Here is a 24,882-nt window from a genome sequence, read left to right on the forward strand (position 1 = left end):
ATTCAGCATTTATTTTATTAACAACATTAACTCGTTTTTACATATAATGGATTTCTTTATGCAGTTAATTAATAAACAATCGATATCGGCCTTTCTCTTGCTATTGCCGATGGTTTCAAATTCATCAAAAATCGGCCGATAAATATCGGCGGTCGATACATCGGTGCATTACTACTAAAAACATTACTTGTGTGCATTTTAATGGCAAAACAAAGGGCACTGATGTAATTTAAGATATGTCAGTGCAAGTTGTTTTTAGTTTGGACAGCTCTTACATTTTTTTTAGTCTAGGACTAGTCTAATCCCTATCTTGGAAACGCCCCATTGGGTTTGTAATGTTTGTAATGATAAGTGTTAAAGTGAAATGCACGGAATTGTTTAGGCTGATCTGGTGTTTGCTCAGTATTGCAATGAAACTTTACTGTGAATACATTGCTGTCATTCATGGAAAGAAGACAAGCCTCCTACAAATGACTCAGATTGAGTGAGTTTCCTTGAAAATGGAGGACGCAAAGGGAGAGGTTATCTCTTTACTCTTAGGTTTCGTCTGTTGGTTATTATTACAGTCATACACAAATTCAAATGAAAAAAAATGGAGTAGGTGTGTGTGTGTGTGTTTACAGTACATGTGTGCGGTCTTAATTTCTCTGCCTCCATGCTTATAACCTTTCAGATGATTTCTTGTTTTGCAATTGTAAATTAGTTCAGTAAAATTAAGTACATGTATCCTTAACACATTGCAGACATTTGGGAATGTGTTATGCATGAAAGTTTCTTTGAAGTCAGGTCCGTAGTGAGCTGCCAAGTTTTAACTATGAATCAAAGCATATGCAAAAACCAAGCATAAGCAGTGTCAACTGATTTAAAATCCTTCCTCAGGCGGTCCGCATCACCGCTGAGAACAATTCAACCCACTCGTGTGATGAACAAACAATACATCACTGAAAGTGAAAGAATTTTAATTAGAAGCATAACATCACTGTATGTGCCAGGTCCAGAATCTTTAAGGATTTTACTAAACCCTGGACTCTACATTACAAATCAAGACCGAGCAAGTAAACATAATCTTTCACATGAGTGTTGAAATTATTATAGAGGCTATTTGAGCTTATGTCATCTGAAAATAATTCATGACTGAAATCAGCAAACACGTGCCAGATCTTAAAGCTGAACAATATCTGGGAGAGAGAAAGGAAGAGAAAGGGAGAGAGAAAGGGAGAGAGAGAGGCACTATTCCTGCTCTTATTGAATTACGTTCAATCATGTTTGCCTGTGTTGGAGATGCTTTCCCCCTCCCATTGGAGCGTAATCAATAGCCAAAGAGGACACTTCCATTAGCTTTTGCGTCTGCTGTCTAGGGACTGGTTCTGATGGTAACCAGGAAAAGGAAAGGAGGGAGGAGAGACGGAGAGCTTTGTTAAGTTCAAGTAGAATGGCGTTTCCATTTGTTTCTATTACACTCCTACATCTGCATCTAAAGCATTGGAAATTACTGAAACGCACTTCTTTTTTTAGACAAATGAGAGACTCAAGTACCAATGTCATACAAAACACAGCTCTATCATTCTAGTCAAGTCTATCTAGTCATTGCCATTATCGTAAAAAAAATCAATGAGGAGATAGTAATTTAGTATATTATAAAGTCACAATGAAATTGAGATTAAAAACTTTTTTTGGAATATTGTGGTATTTTTTTATACAAATGACTTATCAGTGAGCATGTGCCCTCATAAACTTTAATCAAAAACGCATCTTTTCCCCTCTTTGAAACGAACTCTCTTTACTTCCGGTCACGAGAAAAGATTTCAGGAGATTTCCTCAAGATGACTTAAAATTATAAAAAATTGGACAAAACAAGCATTAAAATAAACTAAAACAAGCAAAAATCAAGATGTTTCTTGAAGTGAAAAAGGTTGGGAACCAATGCAATAGATCATGATCAAAAAGATCCAATCAATTATCGATGGACGAACCGTTTCACTCGGATATACGTCACAACGAGGAAAATAAGACAATTGCTACTTCCGTTTCATTGTGACTTAGAAATAAAATAGAAATAAACAGAAATTTAAACCATGTAATATACAATGGGGTATATTAAAGAGACTTTTTTTTCAACCTTCATTATATATTTTCAAGAGCCTTGTGATGGTACATCGACTTAAAATAGGTTGAATGGCATGTCCACCATAGCCTGACGGGATTCTGTATCGCTTTTACTTGTACTTTTAAACTTGGGGTTTCGGGTAGTAACCCGAGCACAAAAAGAACTACAAAATTCGACTGCTTTACGGCATACGTTACTTCCCCACTTCCTCAAAATCGGACGTGAGAGCGCAACTATTTAATTTTCTGATGTTTTTTTCATGGTCGAAGCAGCAACTAAGAAAAAGAAACCCAAGGTTTTGTCGGAGGAGACCAGAAGAGGAAAACAGGAGAGTGACAGAATAAAAGGAAGAACGAGGATCAATATTGGGCCAGAACTAAAGGAGGAGGAGGGGTTCTTGACCGATGCTGACTTGGCCGTCATGCTTTTGGACAAGTAAGTAATGTTATATTGCTTGCAAGTCCTGTCTGGCACCCAAACACGATTTTTTTTTTTTTTAACGTGAATTTTCGTGACTCTGTGGCACCATGTTAGTGTTACAGATCTTTGACACGGGCAACCAGGGTTGGATTTCCCTTTAAGGTAATATTTTTTTTAAATATAAACTTTAACCTAGCGACCACCGTTAACTGGCTTGTAAACGTGAGCTTACGCGGTCTTTTGGCGTTTGAAAAAAATAAAACCCATGAAATTCTATTCATATGACATGCTGGAAGGCACACCGCGGCCTTTGTGACCTAAAGAGTTGTCTTCTTTTCCTTTGCGACAGTGCTGCGGCGCTTGTGGCCTCTAGGGGCGCTAGACGTGAAGAATACAAGTTCCGCGGTGCTTTTGATAAAAATGAATAAATATAGGTCCTACTTTCCGTTGATTTAGTGAGAAACGAGTTTTATATTTTAGTTTCAGTACTATGCTAAACTGTTTGAATCTGCTGAGATACAATATAGCAGTTAGAAATATTTAGTACCAATGATGGATCGCATGTTTAAAAATAATAAATCTCACTTTTTCGGAGAAAATACATAAATATCAAGATTTTGAGCTAGCCTATATCGTCCGACTATATGCTGTACATAGCATCAGTAATGCACCAAGCGGAAATATTTCCTGTTTTTCAGAAAACATGATATTTGCTGCAATAGATGAAATCCAGAAAGGACAGGGCAGGCAGAAATCTGTCATGAGCCCTTAAGAAACCAATCAGATGTGGCTGCTCTAGCGCTTTCTTTGACAGAGCCCCTATTGTACACCATGACTTGTAAAGTTAAACAAACTAAGCACCCGTCAGTGCATAAAGGAGTAGGGCATAGCGTGACTGAAAAGATGACCCTATTAATTTCCATTCATTATACTAGCCTATTAGCAGATTAAACAGATCTCTTATCCAAAGTTATAATCATTACAATCCCAAGCCAAGTTTTGGAGTTCCTTAGAGTAAAATTAGCAAAAAAAATTGGTTACTTCTGGTGTACCAATATAGTTTTTCAATGCAGGTACACTGCAACAAATGATGTGTTAATTTTTTACACATTGTGTGTGTCATGCCATTTAAGGCGTTATTTCATGTTAAAATAAATAAAAGGGACAACACAAGTTGTGTTAAAAACAGTGATGGGAGTAACGGGTTACAAAGTAATTCCATTACTGTCAGGTTCATTACCGCTAAAAGTAGTGGAATTACAGTAACGGAATTACTTTGTAACCCGTTACTCCCATCACTGTTTTTAACACAACTTGTGTCGTCCCTTTTATTTATTTTAACATGAAATAATGCCTTAAATAGCATGACACACACAATGTGTAAAAAATTAACAAATAATTTTTTGCAGTGTAGACTAAACTAAACATTGGCAGATTTTATATGCCTGGACAGTATATATGCCCTCACTATCAGTAACTAACTTTTACCTACTTTAGTAATAACTTCAAGCGGGTTACTGAGCACTTGTGGACTGGACTGTAGACTACAAATAATTGTTTTATTTCAGCTTATAAAGCTATTTACAAGGAAGAATTGAAGTAATGAAAAAACTAAAACCCTTTATAAAACAAGACATTTAAATTCCATTTTTAATAACAACAGATTCTGGCCTGACTTTGCTTAAAACCTCAAAAGTTTTTGCTAAATAAAACACTTTATCAAATAACTAGAACCATCACAGTCAAAATATTTTATCTCAAGGAAAAAATTGTGGGCACCAAGTTGCTTAATGTTATTTGGAAAAGAAAAATACTGAAAGCCTAAAAGAGGCTTTCAGCAACCCACAGTACGTTTCGTAATAACACTTAGAATGTAATTACTTCAATGTGGGGGCCAAATACTATAGATTAAAGATAGTGATCAATTTCAGTAAATAAAAGGGGATAAATGAGAACAGAAAAAGTGACCAGTTCTTTAAAACGTTCATAATTGGTGCATCTATAAGACATGACTACTGGACAACGCTGAGATACAGACAAAAACAGCGGTTTTATCCAGCGAGCTGAGAGCAGAAATGATAGTTCAAAATTAGTCATTCATTTGTGCCGCGCTCTCTTGTTTCCTCTATGAATGAGCACCGGGGTTATTTGCTCAGAGTCAGCGCATCTATGTTCAAGCACTTGAGATTAGAGCCTGTCTCATTAGTCTCATTGGAGGCTAATGTTTACCAAAGACCCACCTCGCTAAGGGCCTTTTGTTGCCTTGTCTCCCTTTTATTTCAACCTCTTGAAGAACGGCTGGTTTTGAAATGAAAAATATCAGTCTTGCTAGAAAATGAGAGCGAGAGAGAAAGCGAAAGAGGTTCTGACGTCAATGAGGCACGACATGTACGGAAAACAAGAACCTTTTGGCAGTAACCAGGTAACAAGCATCATGCTCAGAGAAAGCATGGACCTTCTCATGGAGCACAGCAAGAATGGCTATGAGATGGATACACTTCAGTTTGTCATGTTCGATGACACATAGTGTGACCCCGTGTGCTGCCCGAGGTCTTTAAAATGCGCTCTCCAAACTGATGTGTCATTGATAATAAGACCGTGTAGAGGCCATTTTCCACTTAAGTGGTTGCTTGGAAGCCCAAAGTTTGGAGCATTACTTTAAATCCTCTACTGTTATATGTCCTTTGTGCTTCTTTCATATTAGCTTTCAGCAATTTTTTTGCTTTAAATGAAAGAGGAATATTCTCTTGCGTCTGTGTCTTCCTGGTCTCTGTTGTGAGGTAAACACCAAACTGTGTTTCCACAGCAACCTGGTCACACTTAACATGTGAGAGAGAAAAGAGCAACAATTACCATGAATTTAGACCTTCATCTAGAGAGCTGTCAGAGACACAAGGTCTTATAAAGTGGCTACCGAAAGAATGAAACAAATGTAGTTCTTTGTTTCAGAATGAAGGAGAGAAACGAGAGAAAATGGCATGTACCAAAGAGGGACTGTGCTCTTGTTCTAGACTGAAAGCCCAGAGGAAAGGGAGTCCTTGTCCTATAAAAAAGGGCACTTTGAAAAGCTGCAGGAGGCTTGATTCTACACCATTAGTGCTGCAGCACTTTGCGTGGTTTATTAAGACAGCGCTTTCTAACTTAAAATGTGTACTTCACCCTAGAACCAAAGAGCCAAGTCATTCATTTATTCATTTACAAAACGTCACTGTTTCAACAGGTTACTAAAGAGAAAAAGTTATTTTTCATGTATAATGTATATAATCTGTCATAGTCGTAGTTAAACAAACTTGCACAATGCCGTACGAAAAATGTATGCAGAAATGAAAACAGTAATTAACATTTAAATATATGCAGCAAAGTCCTATTTTTGTTGGATTCTGCTAACCGATAATAAAAAAAAATTCTCACATTTATCCTAAACATGTATAATAAAAATAAACCATGGGTGTGCACTCTGCAATATTTATTAATACTACATCCTTAAAACCCTCTAACCTTGCGTCAAACATTAGTGATATAATTCCTCTAATTATATTTAGCAGAAATGACAACACTTTCCGCCAAAATCTCCCCGTAGCGCTTACTCAGACGAATATTTGTTTTTAGTGTGCAGACTGCTAAACAGGTTACTCCAGCAAGGATTAGTTGCAGTTCACTGTTGCTATTGTTTGGGTCATTAAAGATAAATTAAAATTTTAATATTTCTAATGTTAATTAAGGTCAAGGTCAAATGCAGTGGGAATTCTTCACTGTAAAAAAAATCCGTAGAAATTACAGTGTTACTTGCAGCTGGTTGCTGATAACTTAGCGTAGATTTAAATTTATACGTTTATAAGTTAAATAAATATTAAATATTAACTTTATCTTTATAGAATAAAACTATACAATAACAGCCTCATGCAAAGCATTCTGGGAACCAGATATCATCATCAACCTTTTTCTGTTTTTGCTTCAGATTTTGTTTCCCAGAATGCTTTGCTTGATGCTGTTATTTTAGTTTTACTCTGTAAAGACAAAGACTTGTAAATGTTTCATGTTCATTTAACAAAATGTTGCCAGTAAATAACATACATTTAAATCTACTGTAAGTTACCGGCAAACAGCTGCAAGTAACACAGAATTTGTCATGAAGGTAGTGCTACTCCAAAGCATAAAAGACAAATTACATTTTAACATATATGCACGCTCTGTTGTGAATAGTAAATTTAATTCAATAATCTATATCAAAGTGATTTAATAGATACACATTAAAAGACAGCACCTTGTTAAATTCTTTACACCTTATACTCATTTTCATTAAAATTGTATAAACAATTAAATATTTGTGAGGATTTTTATCTGCTGAAATTCTTAAATCTAAAAATGATACAATCTCTGTGTTGCAAAGCTTGAAATACTTAATATAAAATAACTGCCAAATTATTAAGATAAAAACACAGTGAAACATCATTATTCAGGTTGTGATCTAAAGGACAGCTGTGAAAAAAATGACTAAAGAGACCGAGAAGTGTACAAACCAAAAGCATTCAATTATCAGCAAGAGGAAACTACATTAAACCACCTAGAAACTGCACAGGCAGCATCCCTAAAAATTCTGCTCAGTTCAGTAGAAAAAAACAGTATAATGGTCACCCATATCAAGACTCTGGCCATTACTCAAAAAGGAGTGCAACTTGTGTCTGCCAAAAAGCATAATGGTGACCCAGTTGCAATGTGGGTAATGATTCTGCGGTCATATGAGACCAAGATAGAGCTTTTAACCAAAATTCAAAATGATATGTGTGCCACAAACTTGTTGTTCACACCTCAAAAAAAAGTGAAGCTGCTGTTTGAACATGAAAGGAAAATCAAACAAACCACAGACTAATAAAATATGTTATTCAGAGTGTACACAACAATTATAACGTAGGGCTCCAGCGAGCGCATTATTAAGAATGATATTGGAGGAATGCACCACATATATTAGAATAACCTTAAGAAGACGGCATCACTTTATGTCAATACTGCTGACATTTGGCTTGAATTAATAAGTGCTTTAATATGAAGGCAGTTTAATGCGAGAGCGAACGGCATAACGAAAAAGGAGGAGGGAAAGGAAGAGAGTGGCAGTAGATGAGACATTAAAGAGCGAGCATTGGGAATTGAGAATAGAAAGAAACAGAGATCGCTGAAATGAAGTGATATGTTACAGATCATGAGGGAAATTAGACCAGATTTAATAACTAGTTTATCAAAACAGTGAGAAAATTATATATTAACAGAACTGACAGCTGCTAAATAGGCACTATAAAGATATCAAAATTATAACTTGTAAAAATAATTACTAACGTTTTCATAAAGAAGAACCTTAACATAAGATTACAATGGTATTTAACAAGTAATTTTTGGAGTTGGATGCTACGCCCAGGATGAGCTGAGCAGTTTAACTGACCATGTATCCCCCTGCAGCCTTTTTAAATGTCAAACGCGGCTTTAGCAGATCACACAGTCAATATAGCTCCTGGCCAGCCCGAAGTCAAGCCACTAAGTTAAGTGCTTGCCAATTAAAATACCATCTTTTCTTTCGTGTACTCTTTTGTGCATATTAAACGTAAATTAAAACCCTGACCCCTTTTAGATAAATCCTTACAGACTAGGTTAATAGTCCTGAACTGCAGGGGTCTATGGCTGTGCCAGAGCGCGAGGCGTGTGGCGTCGGTGCACGAGTGAATGATCCTTTAGCCCGCCAAAACCTCAAGGAAGGACTCACATGCCCCTGCTTTCATGCTATACCATGAATTATATGAGTGACCTCATTAACATGACAGTATTGAAACAATAAAACTAAATTAAAAATATAGACAAGGTCAAGAAGAGATCTGTTGTCTGGGTCATTTTACAAAAAAGGTGGAAATGCTTGTCCCTTGCGTAATTTGACCCAATAATCCCATAATGATATATATTTAATAAATATAGGCTGTCCTTAAAATGATGAGAGAGTTTATTTATTTAATTTTTTTTTTACTTTTTTTAAATGTCTGGTCCTGAAAATTGCCCTGTCCCTTTGATCACACATGGAAGTTGAACTGTGTACTTATTATTTAAAACCATGCTTTTTATAAAGCAAATCTAATTTACATTTACCTTTAACCCTATGAATTTACTACAACACTAAAATGGTAAAAATACACTATTAATATAAATAATATCAAATAAATATTTGTCCCCCAAATTTATGTCATTGGTGTTACCCTACCCAAAGCACCTTTATTTTGAAACAATGCATCAGCTCTTTGAAGTTTTTCTTGGGGCAAGAGGTCAGTGAAAGAAGTGCAGTGGAGGAAGGCAAAAGGTTTGTGAGTTGTCTTACCTTATTTGTCTAAAATATCATGATATATCTAAGAATTTGTGAGATAAGATTTTTTGGATGTCATCAGTGTTACTCTTTTTTATAGCTGGTAGTGTTAAGATTTTTACATAAAAATACATTATACTGATTAAGTATCTGATTGTTACATCTCTGATGAAATAGCACATGGCTAATGGCAGCCATTTTGTTAAAATGTTCGTTTTTTTCTGTAAATTGTCATTGGTGTTACCGTCACTGGTGTTACCTCTAATGAGTACTTCCTAAGCACTATTCCTTTAACTGACCAACATAAAAGCATAAAAACAAAACAAGATGGAAAATGTTTAAGTTTATAAGTTTTATCATATTCATGATCTATTATTATATTCTCATTTTGTCAGGTATTGAAGATACAACGTCATGGATTCTTTATTAAAATGTATTAAAAAGTTCAACATTAAGCTCCCCGTTTTGCGGATTCATAGATTTGACAAGTGAATTAATGCTATATTATAGAAGTTTTGGGTATTTTGAAAGAAGTTAATTTAAGCAGATTTCCATCACCCGAATTCCACCTTTTCTGTAGAATGACCCGTTTACAAGATCTCATCCCTATGGCTTTTTAATCAATTTAAGATTAACAAACAAGTCAGCTTTCCCACACCATGACAAGTTTAATGTGATAGTAAGGACGCACAGAGCTGAATACTGTATGGTGCCAGAGCCACATTATCTGGGTATGTCACTAGTAAAGATACTGGCACTCCAGCCCTGATCTGTTGCTGAAACAGCCCAGACAAGTCCCTCTGAGACAAGGTTTGGAAAATAAGCTTAGCAGCTAAGTCTTAATCAACAGGGCCATATAAATAATACTCCCATTAGACCGCCAGCTAAGCCTGCTCGGAGAGGGATAAATTTGTCATTTTCATGGTATTAACTACACATACTATGAGACCCCTGAGTTGTCACCATGATGCAAACTAAATAAACGTATAAAAGACTTTTATCATACAGAAAGGTGACAATAATCTGCAAAAAATGATGTTTTGCTGAAAGCAAGACACTTGAATTCGTGCTGTTTTTTAATGTAATCATGGCTTACAGCGTTGTGGTGTTTTTATAAACATACACTGATAATTTATTTTGTTTGTTCCATTCTATTTATACACACGAGGCACACAATAATTTTTTTAAATGAGACAAATAAGCCAATTTCTTTTAAAATGGGCAAGTTCAATACAACAAAATTACACATCAACTTCCGTGCCCTGAATGTAATGAATGATGGGACTTTTTTAAAACACCCATTGGGTTTAAATAATTGCATTGTAGTTTTCCTACAAAATTTCAATTTTTCTTGTCAAAGTCAATTTTATAAATGTGTGGTTTAAGTGTAATGGCTTAAATCATTCCATCACTATCAATTTAGACTAATCAAATCTAAAGAACATATTTTAATAGGAAGACATGGGGGATTTGGTTGGAAGCATTTCCCACCATCTTTCTTCTCACACTGTTGCTTTTCTTCCTATCTTTCACTTTCCTCACATCACCAGGAGGAGGATAATTGATCAATCATGCTAATTGAACAGTCTGGCCAGCTAGCTCACAGAAGCAGATGTGCCAATTTGCATTCATTAAGACAGAGTCGGGTCTTAATCACCGAGTGAGCTTTGATTGACAGCACAAACAATTCAATGCAAAGCTCACAACAAAACAGTAAAATTAAGCACCACAGCATTATAAATAAATGCAATTATCTTCTATAAAAACGTACATATTTAGCCAAAACTTTTTTAACGGAGGCGTTAAAACCATTGGTACACGGTCCTCTGGCTTAAGTGACTTAACAGCTTTGGCTACATTACAGACATAACACAGAGTTATGTGTAATGTGGGTAAATGTCCCAAAAATCCCCAGTCCAGATGACATCACCCGTTTCCCTGCCACCCTCCTTCCTCCGCCAGAGTGATGAATAAGAGTCCCTTATCAAAAATATCTCCCTCCCCCAGTCCCACAGTATAGCCTCATTTCCTTCCTCTCCTCCCCAGACAGCGGTCCCTACTACTTTCACTTCTAGAGCCAATAGAGACTGCTTGAAGTAAGCTTGTCGCAAGCAAAAGTGTTTCTGTATGATCATGAATATGGAGAGCATAGCTAACACAGTTGCACGGTTGTTTAGAGGCGCTCATCTGCCGATTGCACTGTGCAGCTTTAAAGGTTCAGATAAAAGGAAGAGTGACTGCTTTTTGTCCCGTGCTTATGGTAAAACAATGCTGTTATTCAGATGGAATAAAAGTGGAATCTCATGGAAAAGGCACGGAAGAAAAGATGACATTTGGGAATGGTCAAGATTTACATATCCTGCAAACTTTTGATTATTTCTCTGCCAGGCAGTAATTCTCTAAAGACCAGCAACAAGTTTCTTTTTGAGGATGATTTTCATAAACTGTGCTTACGAGTCAGTTAACCCTTTACTAAGCCCTGGCTTTAAACAACAATACAGGCAAATTCCCTCTTAACAAATGTTGTTGCCCAAAAACAACATTATGGGCACTATTTTAACGATCTAAGCGCATTGTCTAAACCACACGGCCCATGGTCTAAATCGGCGTGTCCGATGCCACTTTTGCTAATTTAACGACGGGAAAAATGGTTTGTGCGCCGAGCGCACGGTCGAAAAGGGTTGTTCATATTTTTCTAATGAGTAATGGGTGTGTTTTAGGCGTAACGTGCAATAAACCAATGAGAGTCTTATCTCTTATCCCCTTCAAAAGCCAGTTGCGCTGGCGCTATGCCTTATCCCTATTTAGATGACGGACTTTGTAAACTGAAAAACTAAGCGGAGTAAGAAGACCCACAGTTTAAGAATAATGTTAAAAAATTGTGTTGTTTTCATTTTTATTGAAATTTTTATTTTTAACCATTTAAAACCTTTAAAAGATGTTCCCTTTCAGTCATAGAAGTACAAATAGCAGGCTTTTAATTGCTGTAAATGTATTGATATCCTACATAATCATTGTAATCTCATAAAATAATTTGCAAATATGCAAGAAAAGGAACTCTAAACTCTAAAATTACAAACAAGAGATAAAGAATTTACAAACGTGCGCCATGGGATTTTTTACAAAGCATTACTTAAAATGTTTCTTATCTCACTATATCCACAGGTACAGTGTCATCATGTACAATAAATCCGTAAGGTAGCATTTAAAACATTTAAAAATAGATGCATTTGTTTAAAGCAAAGCATTTATTTACTTACCAGGCTATAGGTGAAGCAGCTCTTTGCGCCTTCTAACGTCTCATAATAAGCCCTCATTTATGTCCAAGAGACTCAATAATAATATTTTACATTCAATCCTTTAATCTTTCATATTTAAAAGCATTTTTGTGCTGCTGCCCATTCACGTATGTGATAAGCAAACCAGCGTTGTCGTCCCGTTTATAGGCGCATATTACTACTGCGCTCTTTAAATAACAAAAAACATATTGCGCCATAATAGTTGCCTCAAAATAGCAACGCGCCAACAATGCGCCTGAACACACCTCATTTTTAGATCAGGCGCAAAAGGGGGCGCAAATGCATTTGCTATTTAAACAACGTGCCGCTAAACGTGACAAAGTTTGCGCAGGGTTAAAACTAGCAAAAGACACTTGCGTCGCGCATTGCGCTGCATTGCGCCGCATTGCGCCGGGTGTATGATAGAGCCCTATATTTATTTTATTTAAAGCAACATACAGTACATTCAACTTGCTGTATAATAATTTCAGGTCACGATAATAATAAAACCACAAACAACAATAACATCGAACAATTAAAAAAATCAAAAATACATTCCTGCCACTTTCTGACCATATCTTATTGGAATGCGGGCTACTGTTGATGTGTCAGTGCTCCATAGCACTGGTCTGCCTTTGAATATTTGTTCAGGAAAGAAAAAAAACATTTGCTTTTTAAAACCACACTCAACAATGCAAGCCTCTTATAGAGGCCTAAAGGCAGACACAACATTTGCCTGAATCATTCCCTGATTTGCTTACTATTTGAGCCAGGTACAAGTAAACGACACCACAGACAACAACCAGTGTATTACAAAAGGTCAGCCATCCATTCTCACCAACACTAGTTCGGTTATTTACAACATGGTGAGCGAGGAAAAAGTCATACATGTAAATCTAATCAAAGCAAGCATTTGGCGTGTGAATGTAAGTCTGTAAACAAAAGAATAGCTGTTAAGTCTGCTAGTGTGTTCAAAGCATGACCATTTAGACAAAATGAGAAGATACTGATATGAGTATTACTGTTGAGAGCATTAAAGAGAGGCGGGGTGAAACAGGGACGAATTGACACCACATCCAGTATCTGCTCTGAAGTTGATATCTTGTTTCAAGAATCCAATGTGTACAGTGAGAAGCTTGTATTCAGAATACCAGAGAAGGGCTACTTTGGAAGATTTCATTACATCCAGTTGGAAAGAAACAAGAGAATGGATGATTTCATTATTTTAATTACCTCCAGCAGCTTTTTCATTTGGATCACAAATAGAATTCAATTTAAAATACAACTAAAAGAACTTCTGTTAGACAGGATAACCATAGAAACATTTTGTTTTTGTTTGCCTAACTTTTTATTAAAAGTTTTATTAAAATGGAAATGTATGTACAGTAAGCAAAATTGTCATAACAAGTTTAATTAAAAAGAATTAAAGGAACGTTTCAAGTAATTACAAGCTCTATAACTACATAAAAAAATAATTTTAACTCTTTGACTTAAAAATGTGCGTACAGTATGCACTTACATTGGAAGTCTATAAAGATGGTCAATATGTTAATGCATTGCACTGGAAAGTATAACCATGTATACTTCATTGTATGTAATTTTCATTACATGAGACAAGTGTGATACAACTGGTTACCAATATTGTGAAATGGGGAGTTTAAATGCAAAACCCTCTAAGTGCTTCAGACAGGTATAATTGCAAATTAACATTTATTTCATGCTCTTATGTTTAGGAATTTCATATAACTCATATAACTTAGTTTTACAAATGTCACTTAAGTCATTTGATTGGTAATTAAAAAATTTGAGTCGGGTCTTTTTAAAAAAAAAATTTAAGCACGTCGGGTGTAGGTATAAATTGATTCGGGTCGGGTTCGGGTACATTTCTTTGGACTCAAGAAGACCTCTAGTTCACACTGTCAGTCCAAATCCGATTTCGGTGCATATCCGATTGGAATCCAATCACATTTCGAATGTGTGAATGGCCAAAAAACACATGAAATCCTTTTTTTTCTAATCCGTTATAAGCTAGTGTACATCCAGAGGTGTACATCCTTTTCAAATCACATTTCCGGAAATCCATTTCAGTCTGACTGCTATGATTGCATTTGTGTAGCTTTTCAGTTACGTAAAACGTAAAGACGTCAGACGTCGAAGCAAATTGCCATGCCAGCGCGATCTCATTGCCATAGAAAATCCGGAAAACGGCAGAAAGCTACAGGACGCATAGATCGGATCTGAACAGTTGTGATACACAATGTGTGTGAGTTTGTCAAATCAGATATGCACCAAAATCGGATTTGGACTGACAGTGTGAACAAGGTACAAGTGCATGCAAGTTTTTTGGCAAAAACTTCTAAAAAATTCCACTTCTTTGGAAAAGACATCGTAAACAGTTGCGAAATCCCTAAAGACGCAACTAGAAAGATTGGAAATTATGAAAGTCAGAATTCAAAATGTAAAAATTAAGAAACTGAATCACAAATGCAGGGAAGTTGTGATCCATGTGACAGCAAAATTCAGGTTGTATTCAAGCCTAAGTTCTAAGAAAGGTTAAATGTGATTCATGGTTGTTTTGCACGCCATTGTTCATCTAATGCACTTAGAGGACTTTGCTGAAAAATAAACTTGCCGTTTAGCAGATTCTGCCAACAAAATGGAATTTCTGAATGGCCAGAGGCCGGGAATCCGGGATTAAGCAGATTTGAAGCGAAGGTATTTTATAAACGTATAATACATGGCGAGAACTTTAGATCAATATCATTATCTAATTTTTGACGGGGGTGGCATCTTGTGGCTTTTGCATCTATGCTCCTTAAATTCTATCTAATTTTTTAACTTCTGTTGTATGAACATGTAAAGTTATATTATTATACAGCATTTTAACAAGAAATTAGCTGCATTGTTCTACTTTTAAGTTTGCCGAATGCCTAGCCCTTTAAACACTAAAGTTTATTTGCATTACCGCATTTGTGTTACTGTAAACACAATCTTTGTTTCGTTATTAACTGAGGAGTATTGTCTGTGGTAATCAACAACATACCACAGATCATATCAATACAGCTTCTTGTTTGGGTCCTGAAACTTTTCTTTAACCAATTTTCTACTATAAACATGAACCGTGTAAATGCCTTAAAAAATAATCCATATCCTCACATGTGCTTTCATAAAAGGTCAGAGAACATTCACAGTCTAATAAAAAAGCGAAATCTGTGGGGCAGGGCTATTAAACACAATCTCCGGACCGAGGTCTATCAAACATGAACATGTCTTTCATCACCAAATCCTTTCACATTCTCAAAGATGTGATAAAGGTGAGAACAAGGACAAAGTGTGCTGATGGAGACCTGATACTATCGAACACCGGTGGTCCTTAAAGACCCTTGCGAGCTGCTGAATGGACATGCTATAACCTCTGAGGAAACGCTCCATCAATACTGTACTGCTACTCAGTAAATAAAAGGGCTTGCTTTAGACCCGCATCCTTTGAAAAGGGAGACACAGATGGGATCCCGGCCACTTTTAATCAGACGGAGAAGTGGACAGGATCCACAAAGGGAGATTTCATGCAACGCTTCACCTGTCGCCTGGAGGGTTATTGAAGTTGAACCACCGTGCCGGCAGGTGAACACACACATCTACAACACACATGCACACTTCTCCCTTCGCTCAGGTGGAGTGATCTCAGTGTAGTACGCTGATACCAACTGCGGGCCGGACAATGTCCATAGCCCTGAGCTTAGTTGTCACACTGTGCCCCAGTCAAACATCCATCTGTGGAAAGCAATACATCTGTTCCCCTGACATGGCAAGGCCAGGCATTTATCTGCAGATGGTAGTGGTGAGCAGGAATGTGCCTTCTCTCATGAAATGGCAACCCAATAAAAAGAAAAGGGTGTTGTAAGGACAAATAAGAAAGATGTACCATTGTTTGTGTGGTATTTAATTTGTGTTAAGTGTCGCCATGTGTAGCACATTTCACCAGAAGAAATAAAAAGAAGAGAGACAGAGAGAGGTTGCAAAACTGGGATGGTTATTCATTAACTTAACACTCTTTAAGGACAAGGTAAGTGCACAGCTAACAAACAAAATATGGATTCACTAACACTGGATCCATAAGCAAACAGTTTCCACATAACTGTACAGACAGTCAGGCAGGTTACATCTGATATAAGTGTCTAGAATTTATCAGTAAAAAAATGACAACAGGGAAAATTTAAACATTTAAAAAAATATACTTGATTTGACCTTTAAAACATATTTCTGAAATATAAGCTTGCGTATCTTCTTCATTTAGATAGGATATCTATGTGCATGCTTAATGCCTAGATACATAGCAGATAGCTGACGGGTTGCATTGCAAATATGGCCACAAAGTGAATTGACTTGTCTTAAAGGGACTTTAGGTTACTTTCTATTGTACATGCTGTTTGAAAAATAATATGTGGTATCTTCTTTCCGAGTGGCACACTGTAAAATATGAGAGGCCAGGGTTTTTACAGATAAAATCAATAATGCTGAATGCTGATATCCTTTGGATATATTGGAGTACTGTACAACTCCTACGCAGATCTTTACATGCGTCTTGATGGAGACATACCATCATACCGCCTTCAGACAGAATCAAAGGAATCTGATGGAAGTACAGGGCATTTGGTTTCTTCAGCACTATATGACAACGCAAAATAAAGGCCTGAATAGCTTATTTCTGCTCTGCTTCTTTACTTTAGAATCATGGGCACTAAAAGGTGCTGGCTATGGGCGATCACTGGAACCATGAGTGGATGCTGGCCCACTAAGCAGGGACAAGGCTGCTTTGTTGGGGCTCTTCACGCACTGGCTCAGGCTCAGATTGCCACCAGCTTGTGTTCCACATCAGCAAGCGGCAGGAGAAAAACTGCTGATGCCTGACAACATGGCGATTGTGTGTACATACAAGTCTCTTCATGTACTTGTAAGTGTCCTACAAACACTTAAAGGATAGAGCTAACAGTTTTTACTTTAGAGATCAGTTGAATGGTAATCCACAACAGCAAAGAGGCTCTTTAGTATAGCATGAAAATGTTTTGCAACACGGCACAGTGATTTTGCTGTTCTTTAAATCACAGAGGGAAAGATATAAAGCCACTGAAAGAGAGGACAGCATCCCTTTTAAAAGCTGTTGTAAAGAGGTAAAGCTGACACGGGGTGGCTGTTACATAAGGGGAGAGTGTGTCCATTCATTTTTAATGCAGGTGAGGTCCCACTCTGTGCAGGAAAAAGAGCAGATGGGCCACTGATGGAAAGCTGAGGCCATGTGGATGGCTGTGCATTTTTCTGCAGCTCTACCATGCAGGTAATTCACCAGCAGTGTCATCGGCATGAATTAAAGATATCTTGCCAGAGCTGACACCATTATGCAATTTTAGAGGATTTTTTAAGACTACGATAGGAATAGGAAGAGGCACAACTTCTTTGGGTTTTAGTGCTTCTGTAATTTGTCAAAACGCGATCTACAACACATGATAATTTATGTAGAGTGCACGAGAATGAGAACACTTTATGGATAGGTGATGTACTATATACTGACAACTGTTAAAAACATTAAAAAGTATGCACGCATAACCTGATTTATATTTTTCTTAGATTACAGCCTTGCAAAACAATTACAGGATTAGTCAACTTTCTTAAAAAAAATCCAGATAATTTACTTACCACCATGTCATCCAAAATGTTGATGTCTTTCTTTGTTCAGTCGAGAAGAAATTATGTATTTTTCTCATTTTAATGGACTTTAATGGACCCCAACACTTTAAAATGACAGTTTCAACGGAGTTTCAAAGAATGATCCCAAACGAGGCATAAGGGTCTTATCTAGCGAAGCGATTGTCATTTTTGACAAGAAAAATAAAAAATGCGCACTTTTAAACTACAACTTCTCATCTATCTCCAGTCCTGTGAAGCGCCAGCGCAACCTCACGTAATACGTCATCACACCAAAAGGGTCACGAATGACGTATGCGAAACTACGCCCCAGTGTTTACAAGTGTGAATAAAGAGGACCGTTCCGACGTTGTTGTATGTCGAATGATACTAATTAATGTATTTGTGTCAGTTTTTTGTTTAAAATGGTCCGCAAATGTACGTTTCATATAAGTAACACGTGACCTTTCCACGGCATTACGCAATTACGTGATGTTGCGCTGGTGCGTCACAGGACCGAAGATAGACATGAAGTTGTAGTTTAAAAGTGCATATTTTTTATTTTTCTTGTCAAAAATAACAATCGTTTCGCTAGATAAGACCCTTATGCCTCGTTTGGGATCGTTTAGAGCCCTTTGAAACTCTGTTGAAACTGCAATTTTAAACTGTTACGTGTTGGGGTCCATTAAAGTCCATTTAAAAGTTAAAAAAAGTCCTGGAATGTTTTCCTAAAAAAAAAAACATAATTTCTTCTCGACTGAACAAAGAAAGACATCAACATTTTGGATAACATGGTGGCGAGTAAATTATCTGGATTTTTTTAAGAAAATTGACTAATCCTTTAAATATTACTATTTCCAGATTTTCCACACTATCATGTTTGCTAGCAAGTAAGCCCACCAGTTGCAGGACGACGCTTTGTAAATGCATAAAAATATAAACAACGTCACTGAAAAGAATTGAATCCATTCTTGTTCTGTGCTCACTGATGGCCTTGGCCTATAAAACAGGAATTTTTCTTTGACAAATGAGGACAGTACGTGCCTGACAAATCCTGCTTCCTGCGTGCTGAGCACTATGGTACTATGATTTTGGTTTGCACAGCACCCATATGGCCAGCTGGGAAAGCTTTTTGATGAGCAAACAATTTTATGTGAATTTTATAAATGGGACAATTTACACACACATTATTTGTGACATACATGAATGGTGAACAAAGAAATGGCTTAACTGTGCCATGTGCTGAATTCAGTTAATGCCCGTTACATGATCTGCTGCCCTTTTCAGTTGCGGTATTTAAGTGTGGCTGGACTTATCAGCGGCAGCAGACGTCCTGAGCCCTATCTACACTCGGATAAGTAGGAAACTGTTACATGTTGTCCAGACATTGTTTTCCACATGGAACTATGAAACACACATGTTGAACTTTTGTGACGATCATATCAGGCCTACAAAAACTAATCAACTGACTGACTGCTGAAACTAGACATTAAAAAAGTAATATTTGGACCTTGATAGCTACATTTGGATTCACAGGGTACCCATGTAGAGGTCACTTTTCAAATTGTCCAATTAAATACGCATCATTAATGACGTGTAAAATTATTGTTTCCAATGAGAAATAACTGGTTGCTCACCTCTACAATGTCGGAGTTGGTTCTGCTCTCGTGGGGCTCGTTGTACTCTGTGTATTTAAGCAGGACTTTGTCCATGTCGGTGCTGGCATACTGAAAGAGTTTGTTCGAGCTGTTGAATATGATCAGGGCAATCTCACAATCGCACAATACACTCAGCTCGTAAGCTTTCTTCATCAAGCCAAACTTTCGCTTTGTGAAGGTAACCTGCAACAAATTAGAGGAAACAAGAAGAGATATTTGGTAAAATGGTAACAAACAAACTAGAACATTAATTTTCATTAAGACAGAAAGTATTGCAACTGCATTGTCAAGAAATTACTTAAATGGATAATTCACCAAATAAATGAAATTTTGTCATCATTTAGTCATCCTCATGTTGTTCTAAATCTGAGTTTTTATTTTATTTTGATAAACACAAAAGATGATGGTAAGCACATAGCTGCCGTAACCATTGACTTCCCTTGTAGGAAAAGAAATATTATGGATATTATGAAGAATATATTTTGATAAATAATGGTAAGCACACAGTTGATGGTACCCATTAAATTCTATTGTATTTCTTTTCCAGAAATGGTTACAGTCAATGGTTACAATTAGCTGTTTGCTTACCATCATTTATCAAAATATCTTTGGTAACACTTTATTTTATGGTGTCTTTGTTACACATGTTACATGTAATTATTATAGTAATAACGGTTAATTATGCATAATTACATGCAACTAATCCTAAACCAAACCCTAATCCTAACCCCAACCCTATAGTAGGTACATGTTGTTGATGATTATTACTTAGTTCTTAAATATAATTACACTGTAACAGTGACGCCGTAAAATAAAGTGTAACCACATCTTCTTTAGTGTTCATCAAAAAAAAAAAAAAATCATACAGGTTTAAAATAACATGAAGATGAGAAAATGATGACAGAATTTTCATCTTTGGCTGAACTATCCCTTTAAGTTAACAAAGTAAAACACCCCACTGCTCCCGTTTTTTGACAAAAAAAAGTTAATTGCATTGTGCATAGTTACAATTTATGTGTGTTGAGTTTGCTTCATGTAAACTTTATGGACATTTATCAACAATATCAGTGCTCAACCCCGAGTTTCTCTGGTTCAGTTTTTACCGGACCTGCTAAAATTGTCACTGGCCCCACCAAAAAGCACTAAAATAAAACAGCCTCATTATTGTTTTCAATGTTTATGACCCATGTAGCCTTAATAAATAAGGTTAAAACACCAAAAACTTCTAGCCTACCTCATACATTTCAAATATTGTTAAAGACAAGTAATAATTTAGTAAAAAAACGAGAACCAATAATTAAATTATGAGCTATAGCAAAAATAAATATAAAACAAACATACAAATGAAATACATTTCAGATTGATCTAACAGTACTGTAGTTTTCAGTTACAGAAATTGAATGGTTTATTTATTTAATTTTTAATGCCATTTCTGCCCAAAAGGCTATTTGCCCGGCAAACACAAAGTATCACAACATTCAAAAATTTTAAATTGAACACAATCAAATGTAAATTAATACTGCATAGTTTTCACTGTATAAATTAAAAATAGATTAAAATAACTAAGTAAAAGTAAACCAGTCAAAAACAGTGATGGATTTTTCTTTGTCAGTTGTTGTTTGATAAATCTACACTAAAGGGCCCATTATACTTCCACGTAGGTCCTACGACGTAACCTTAACGCCAAAATTACACATGCAGATCGCTAGTAGGCATGTCCACGGCCATGTTAAAGTATCAAGGCAAAAGCCGAAGAAGAAGTGGATTGTATACGTTTCTGGAGAAGTATCAGCAGTGATTGAAGTAAACAGACTTTTTTTGCAACCTGAGTTTTTAAATATAGCTCCTCAACTTGGCCCATCATTGTTTATTCAGAAATGCGTGCAAGAAAATGCGACGCAGATCTTTTTGACCTCAGGGAGGCCAATCACAGCGCTTACGGTCTGCCTAGCATTGACGCGTTACATTTGGTAGGCTACTGTGTAGCCGCGTTTCTGGCTACGCCGTACAATCAACGCGAAAGTATAAAGTTTAATTAACACTAGTGCAGGGTTCATTTGGGGTGCTGTCTCTTTAAGACCTAATGCATGTCGATTTTGAGATGCGGCTTATCAAGCTCACGCTTCGGAAGTACGAACACACAAATCTTCTCAAAAAGCGTTTATTATAAAGTAGTGCATTGACATCTGTTTCGCATCTTCTTTTATTGAATTTTTAAATTGGCAAGGCATAAAAACATGTTCAAATGATAAATTTCCATGGCATTGTCGCAGTGGCCCGAGCATCGCTCACGCTGGTCCTGGCCCATCGGGATATCCTTATTGTCATGCTCTGTATATGCCAAAAAGCAACAATAGAACATCTTATATTAAACCCAGAAACAACACTTTAATAAAAAGCTAAAAATGCGTACACCTTTACTTTAATATAGCAGCCATAATTAAACAATTCTCAGTCTCACTAATGCGGTGAGTACTGGCTTTGGACTGTCCATCAGGATCTGATAAAGTCTAATTGTTTTAGTGGTCTCCATCTATCCAGGGCCATGTTATTGTGAGATAATGAGTCAGGCACACAGCAGAGCTGCCACAATGATGCCATGGCAGGTCAGACAGAAGGTCAGTAAGAGAAGCACAACAGAGGCTCCACAGCCAGTGCAATCAGCCCATTAGGGAGACAGTGGGTTCCATCACTCCTGCCTGCATCCTCTGACAGCCTCTTCCTGCAGTGCCACCGCTGTAACACGAGCCGAGCTGTATACTTCTGCAGGTCGTACGTACACGCCCCTAACAATCTGACTTTTCAGAAGATGACCGGCCATTATGCACTAAGCTCGGGTATACAATTGGCTTCCGATTCAGCTATACAACAAGCAAAGCCAAGCATGTGCTCCATTATCCTCAAGAAGCTCATTCACGAGCCTTCAATAGCATAAGAATGTATCGTGCATTTGTTTAGCTCTCATGTTGTACAGTGAATCTAGCAGCAGATTAACTTCCACAATATAGAAGAACATCATGGATGAGCATATGAACACTCACAAGATGAGCAAGACGTGTGACGTACAGTACATGCCAAAACCTACAGAGATGGCATCGAAAGCCGTGCCTTAGGCGAAAAGAAGTTGGAAAGCGTTGTGTGTGTGAGAGGAAGAGAAAGAGCGAGAGCTGTACAATTACTTCCGCCAATTTCACTGACCTACTAAACAGAGCTGAGCAGATGAGCTGGCTTTGTTCAACTTTAATTGGTCACAGCTTGCAGGAACCCTCATTTCAAATGGCATAATGCAATATAATCCAATGAGGAGCACAGTATCCATACAGTTTACGGTCCAGCTGTGAAAATGGGAACCTCACATGTGTTGCAGTACAGGTGATCATAACGATTAACAGTGGTGGCAGGTGACTTCTTTTGGGGGGAGCATGAAGCGAAGCTCGTCACAACATGTATGTAGCCCGTTATATGTCAAAATATGTGTTCGGTGCGTCATGTAAACTTACGTGCATCAAGTGTAATGTCAAAATGCGAGCCTGCTGCAGACGCGTCTAAAGGTTTTATGATAAAAAGACGCTTGCGTTTGCCAGATACTCTCTTAATCTCATGTGTATCAGAGTTTATTGTTAAGTGAGTGTCTTGTGAGTATCTTGCGAATGTGAGCTCTCTTTTATCATAAACCCTTTTGGCGTGTGTGCAGCAGGCTCGTATTTTGACAAGATGCATGATGCACACAGTTCACATGACGCAACGAACACATATTTTGAAATGATGAGCAACACACGACACATGAATTTGCGCCCCTCGGAAGAGAAGTCACCGGACGCCCTTGACGATTAAAATGTGTTTTTAGCTAAACACAATACATTTTCGGGTTACTCTATTCATGCATGCACAACCTATAGGGCTATAATCTACTCTTTTAATGAATGTATTATTCTCCCTATAATCCACTTTAACAAGTAATTTTAAATCAATTTGGTTTAAAATTGTTTTAACTACAGCATCTCACAGTGAAGCACCTGAAAGTTAATGTCAGCTTCCCAAATCACTGTTGAATTATAAGCCTAATCAAATCTATATAGAACATATGTTTTGTGGATACACATATTTATCTAAATACAAGGCATGGCAGGAGTCAATGACACGTAGCAGCTTTCATTAGAGAAAAACAAGAAGGGAATGGAGTGTGGCAGTGGAGCAGGACTGTATACCTGAGCAGTCCAGTGAGAGTAGTAAGTTGAGCTCAGGCAGACAGCAGTGCGAATTCCCAGTGCCACAGAGAGCAGATCCCTCCCAGTTGTCATTAGACACTTCTTGCCTCTCTTACAGAGCAAACACAAGGCATGGCACATTTCCTAGACAAGCCTTTTCCAAGTATATCATCATTAAATGTTCCTTCCTACCATAAAGGACATATTTAATTGTGTAACTTAATGGGAAGGTAAGATATAGTAAAGAACTCAGATGCAAAACCCTCTAAGGTAGCGTACACACCAAAGCGTTTATGGCGGCAGCCAGCGTATGTTTTCAATTGTTTCCAATGAAAGCACTGCGCTTTTCAAAAACACCAGCAGCTGGCTGGTTTTGTCCATGCTGAGCACCGGCGCTTGGCAACACTGAGCTCCGAGAGTTAAAATTTTTTCACAAACTTTGTGTAAAATGCTTAGCTCATCAATTTCACTTCTCACTCAATCAACCAGTGCATCGTTCATCGACTGATAAACAAAGCAGAAGAATCATAGCAACCAAAGCGCACAGTTGAAAAAACGCTTGTAAGCGCCCACAGTCGGCGTCCGCCTGGCGTTTTCAGACACGGTTAAAGGGACACTCCATTTGAAAATATGCTCATTTTCCAGCTCCCCTAGAGTTAAACATTTGATTCTTACCATTTTGGAATCCATTCAGCCGATTTCTAGATCTGGCGCTACCATTTTTTAGCATACCTTAGCACAATCCATTGAATCTGATTAGACCATTAGCATCACGCTCAAAAATAACCAAAGAGTTCCTATATATTCCTATTTAAAACTTGACTCTTCTGTAGTTACATCGTGTACTAAGACCGAAGGAAATTAAAAGTTGCAATTTTCTAGGCAGATATGGCTAGGAACTAGACTCTCATTCTGGCGTAATAATCAAGGACTTTGCTGCCGTAACATGGCTGCAGGAGGTGCAATGATATAACGCAGCAGCCGAAAATAGTCCCCTTAGTACTTTTTAATAGCAGGGGACTATTTTCGGGCCAGCCATGTTACGGCAGCAAAGTCCTTGATGGAGAGTGTCCCTTTAAAAGCTTTGGTGTACACGCCACCCAAGTGCACCAAACTCTTAATGGATTATTTCAACAAAGCAGAATTTCTGAATGACCAGAGGCCGGGATTAAGCAGATTTGAAGCGTAAGTA

The 24,882-nt window shown here is 37.3% G+C and overlaps 1 protein-coding gene across 12 annotated transcripts in view; it reads right to left on the reverse strand.

Moving 5' to 3' along the window:
• The window catches only part of mef2aa (myocyte enhancer factor 2aa), a 112,649-nt gene that overhangs the window by 44,617 nt on the left and 43,150 nt on the right, over positions 1-24,882 (reverse strand). For all 12 annotated transcript variants that reach the window (XM_055175007.2, XM_055175009.2, XM_055175011.2 and 9 more), the window contains one exon: positions 19,462-19,665. In XM_055175007.2, coding sequence (XP_055030982.1) covers positions 19,462-19,665 — 204 coding nt within the window. The remainder of the gene's footprint in view (positions 1-19,461; positions 19,666-24,882) is intronic.

This window comes from Misgurnus anguillicaudatus, chromosome 15 (assembly GCF_027580225.2).
Source record: "Misgurnus anguillicaudatus chromosome 15, ASM2758022v2, whole genome shotgun sequence".
Taxonomy (NCBI): Eukaryota; Metazoa; Chordata; class Actinopteri; order Cypriniformes; family Cobitidae; genus Misgurnus; species Misgurnus anguillicaudatus.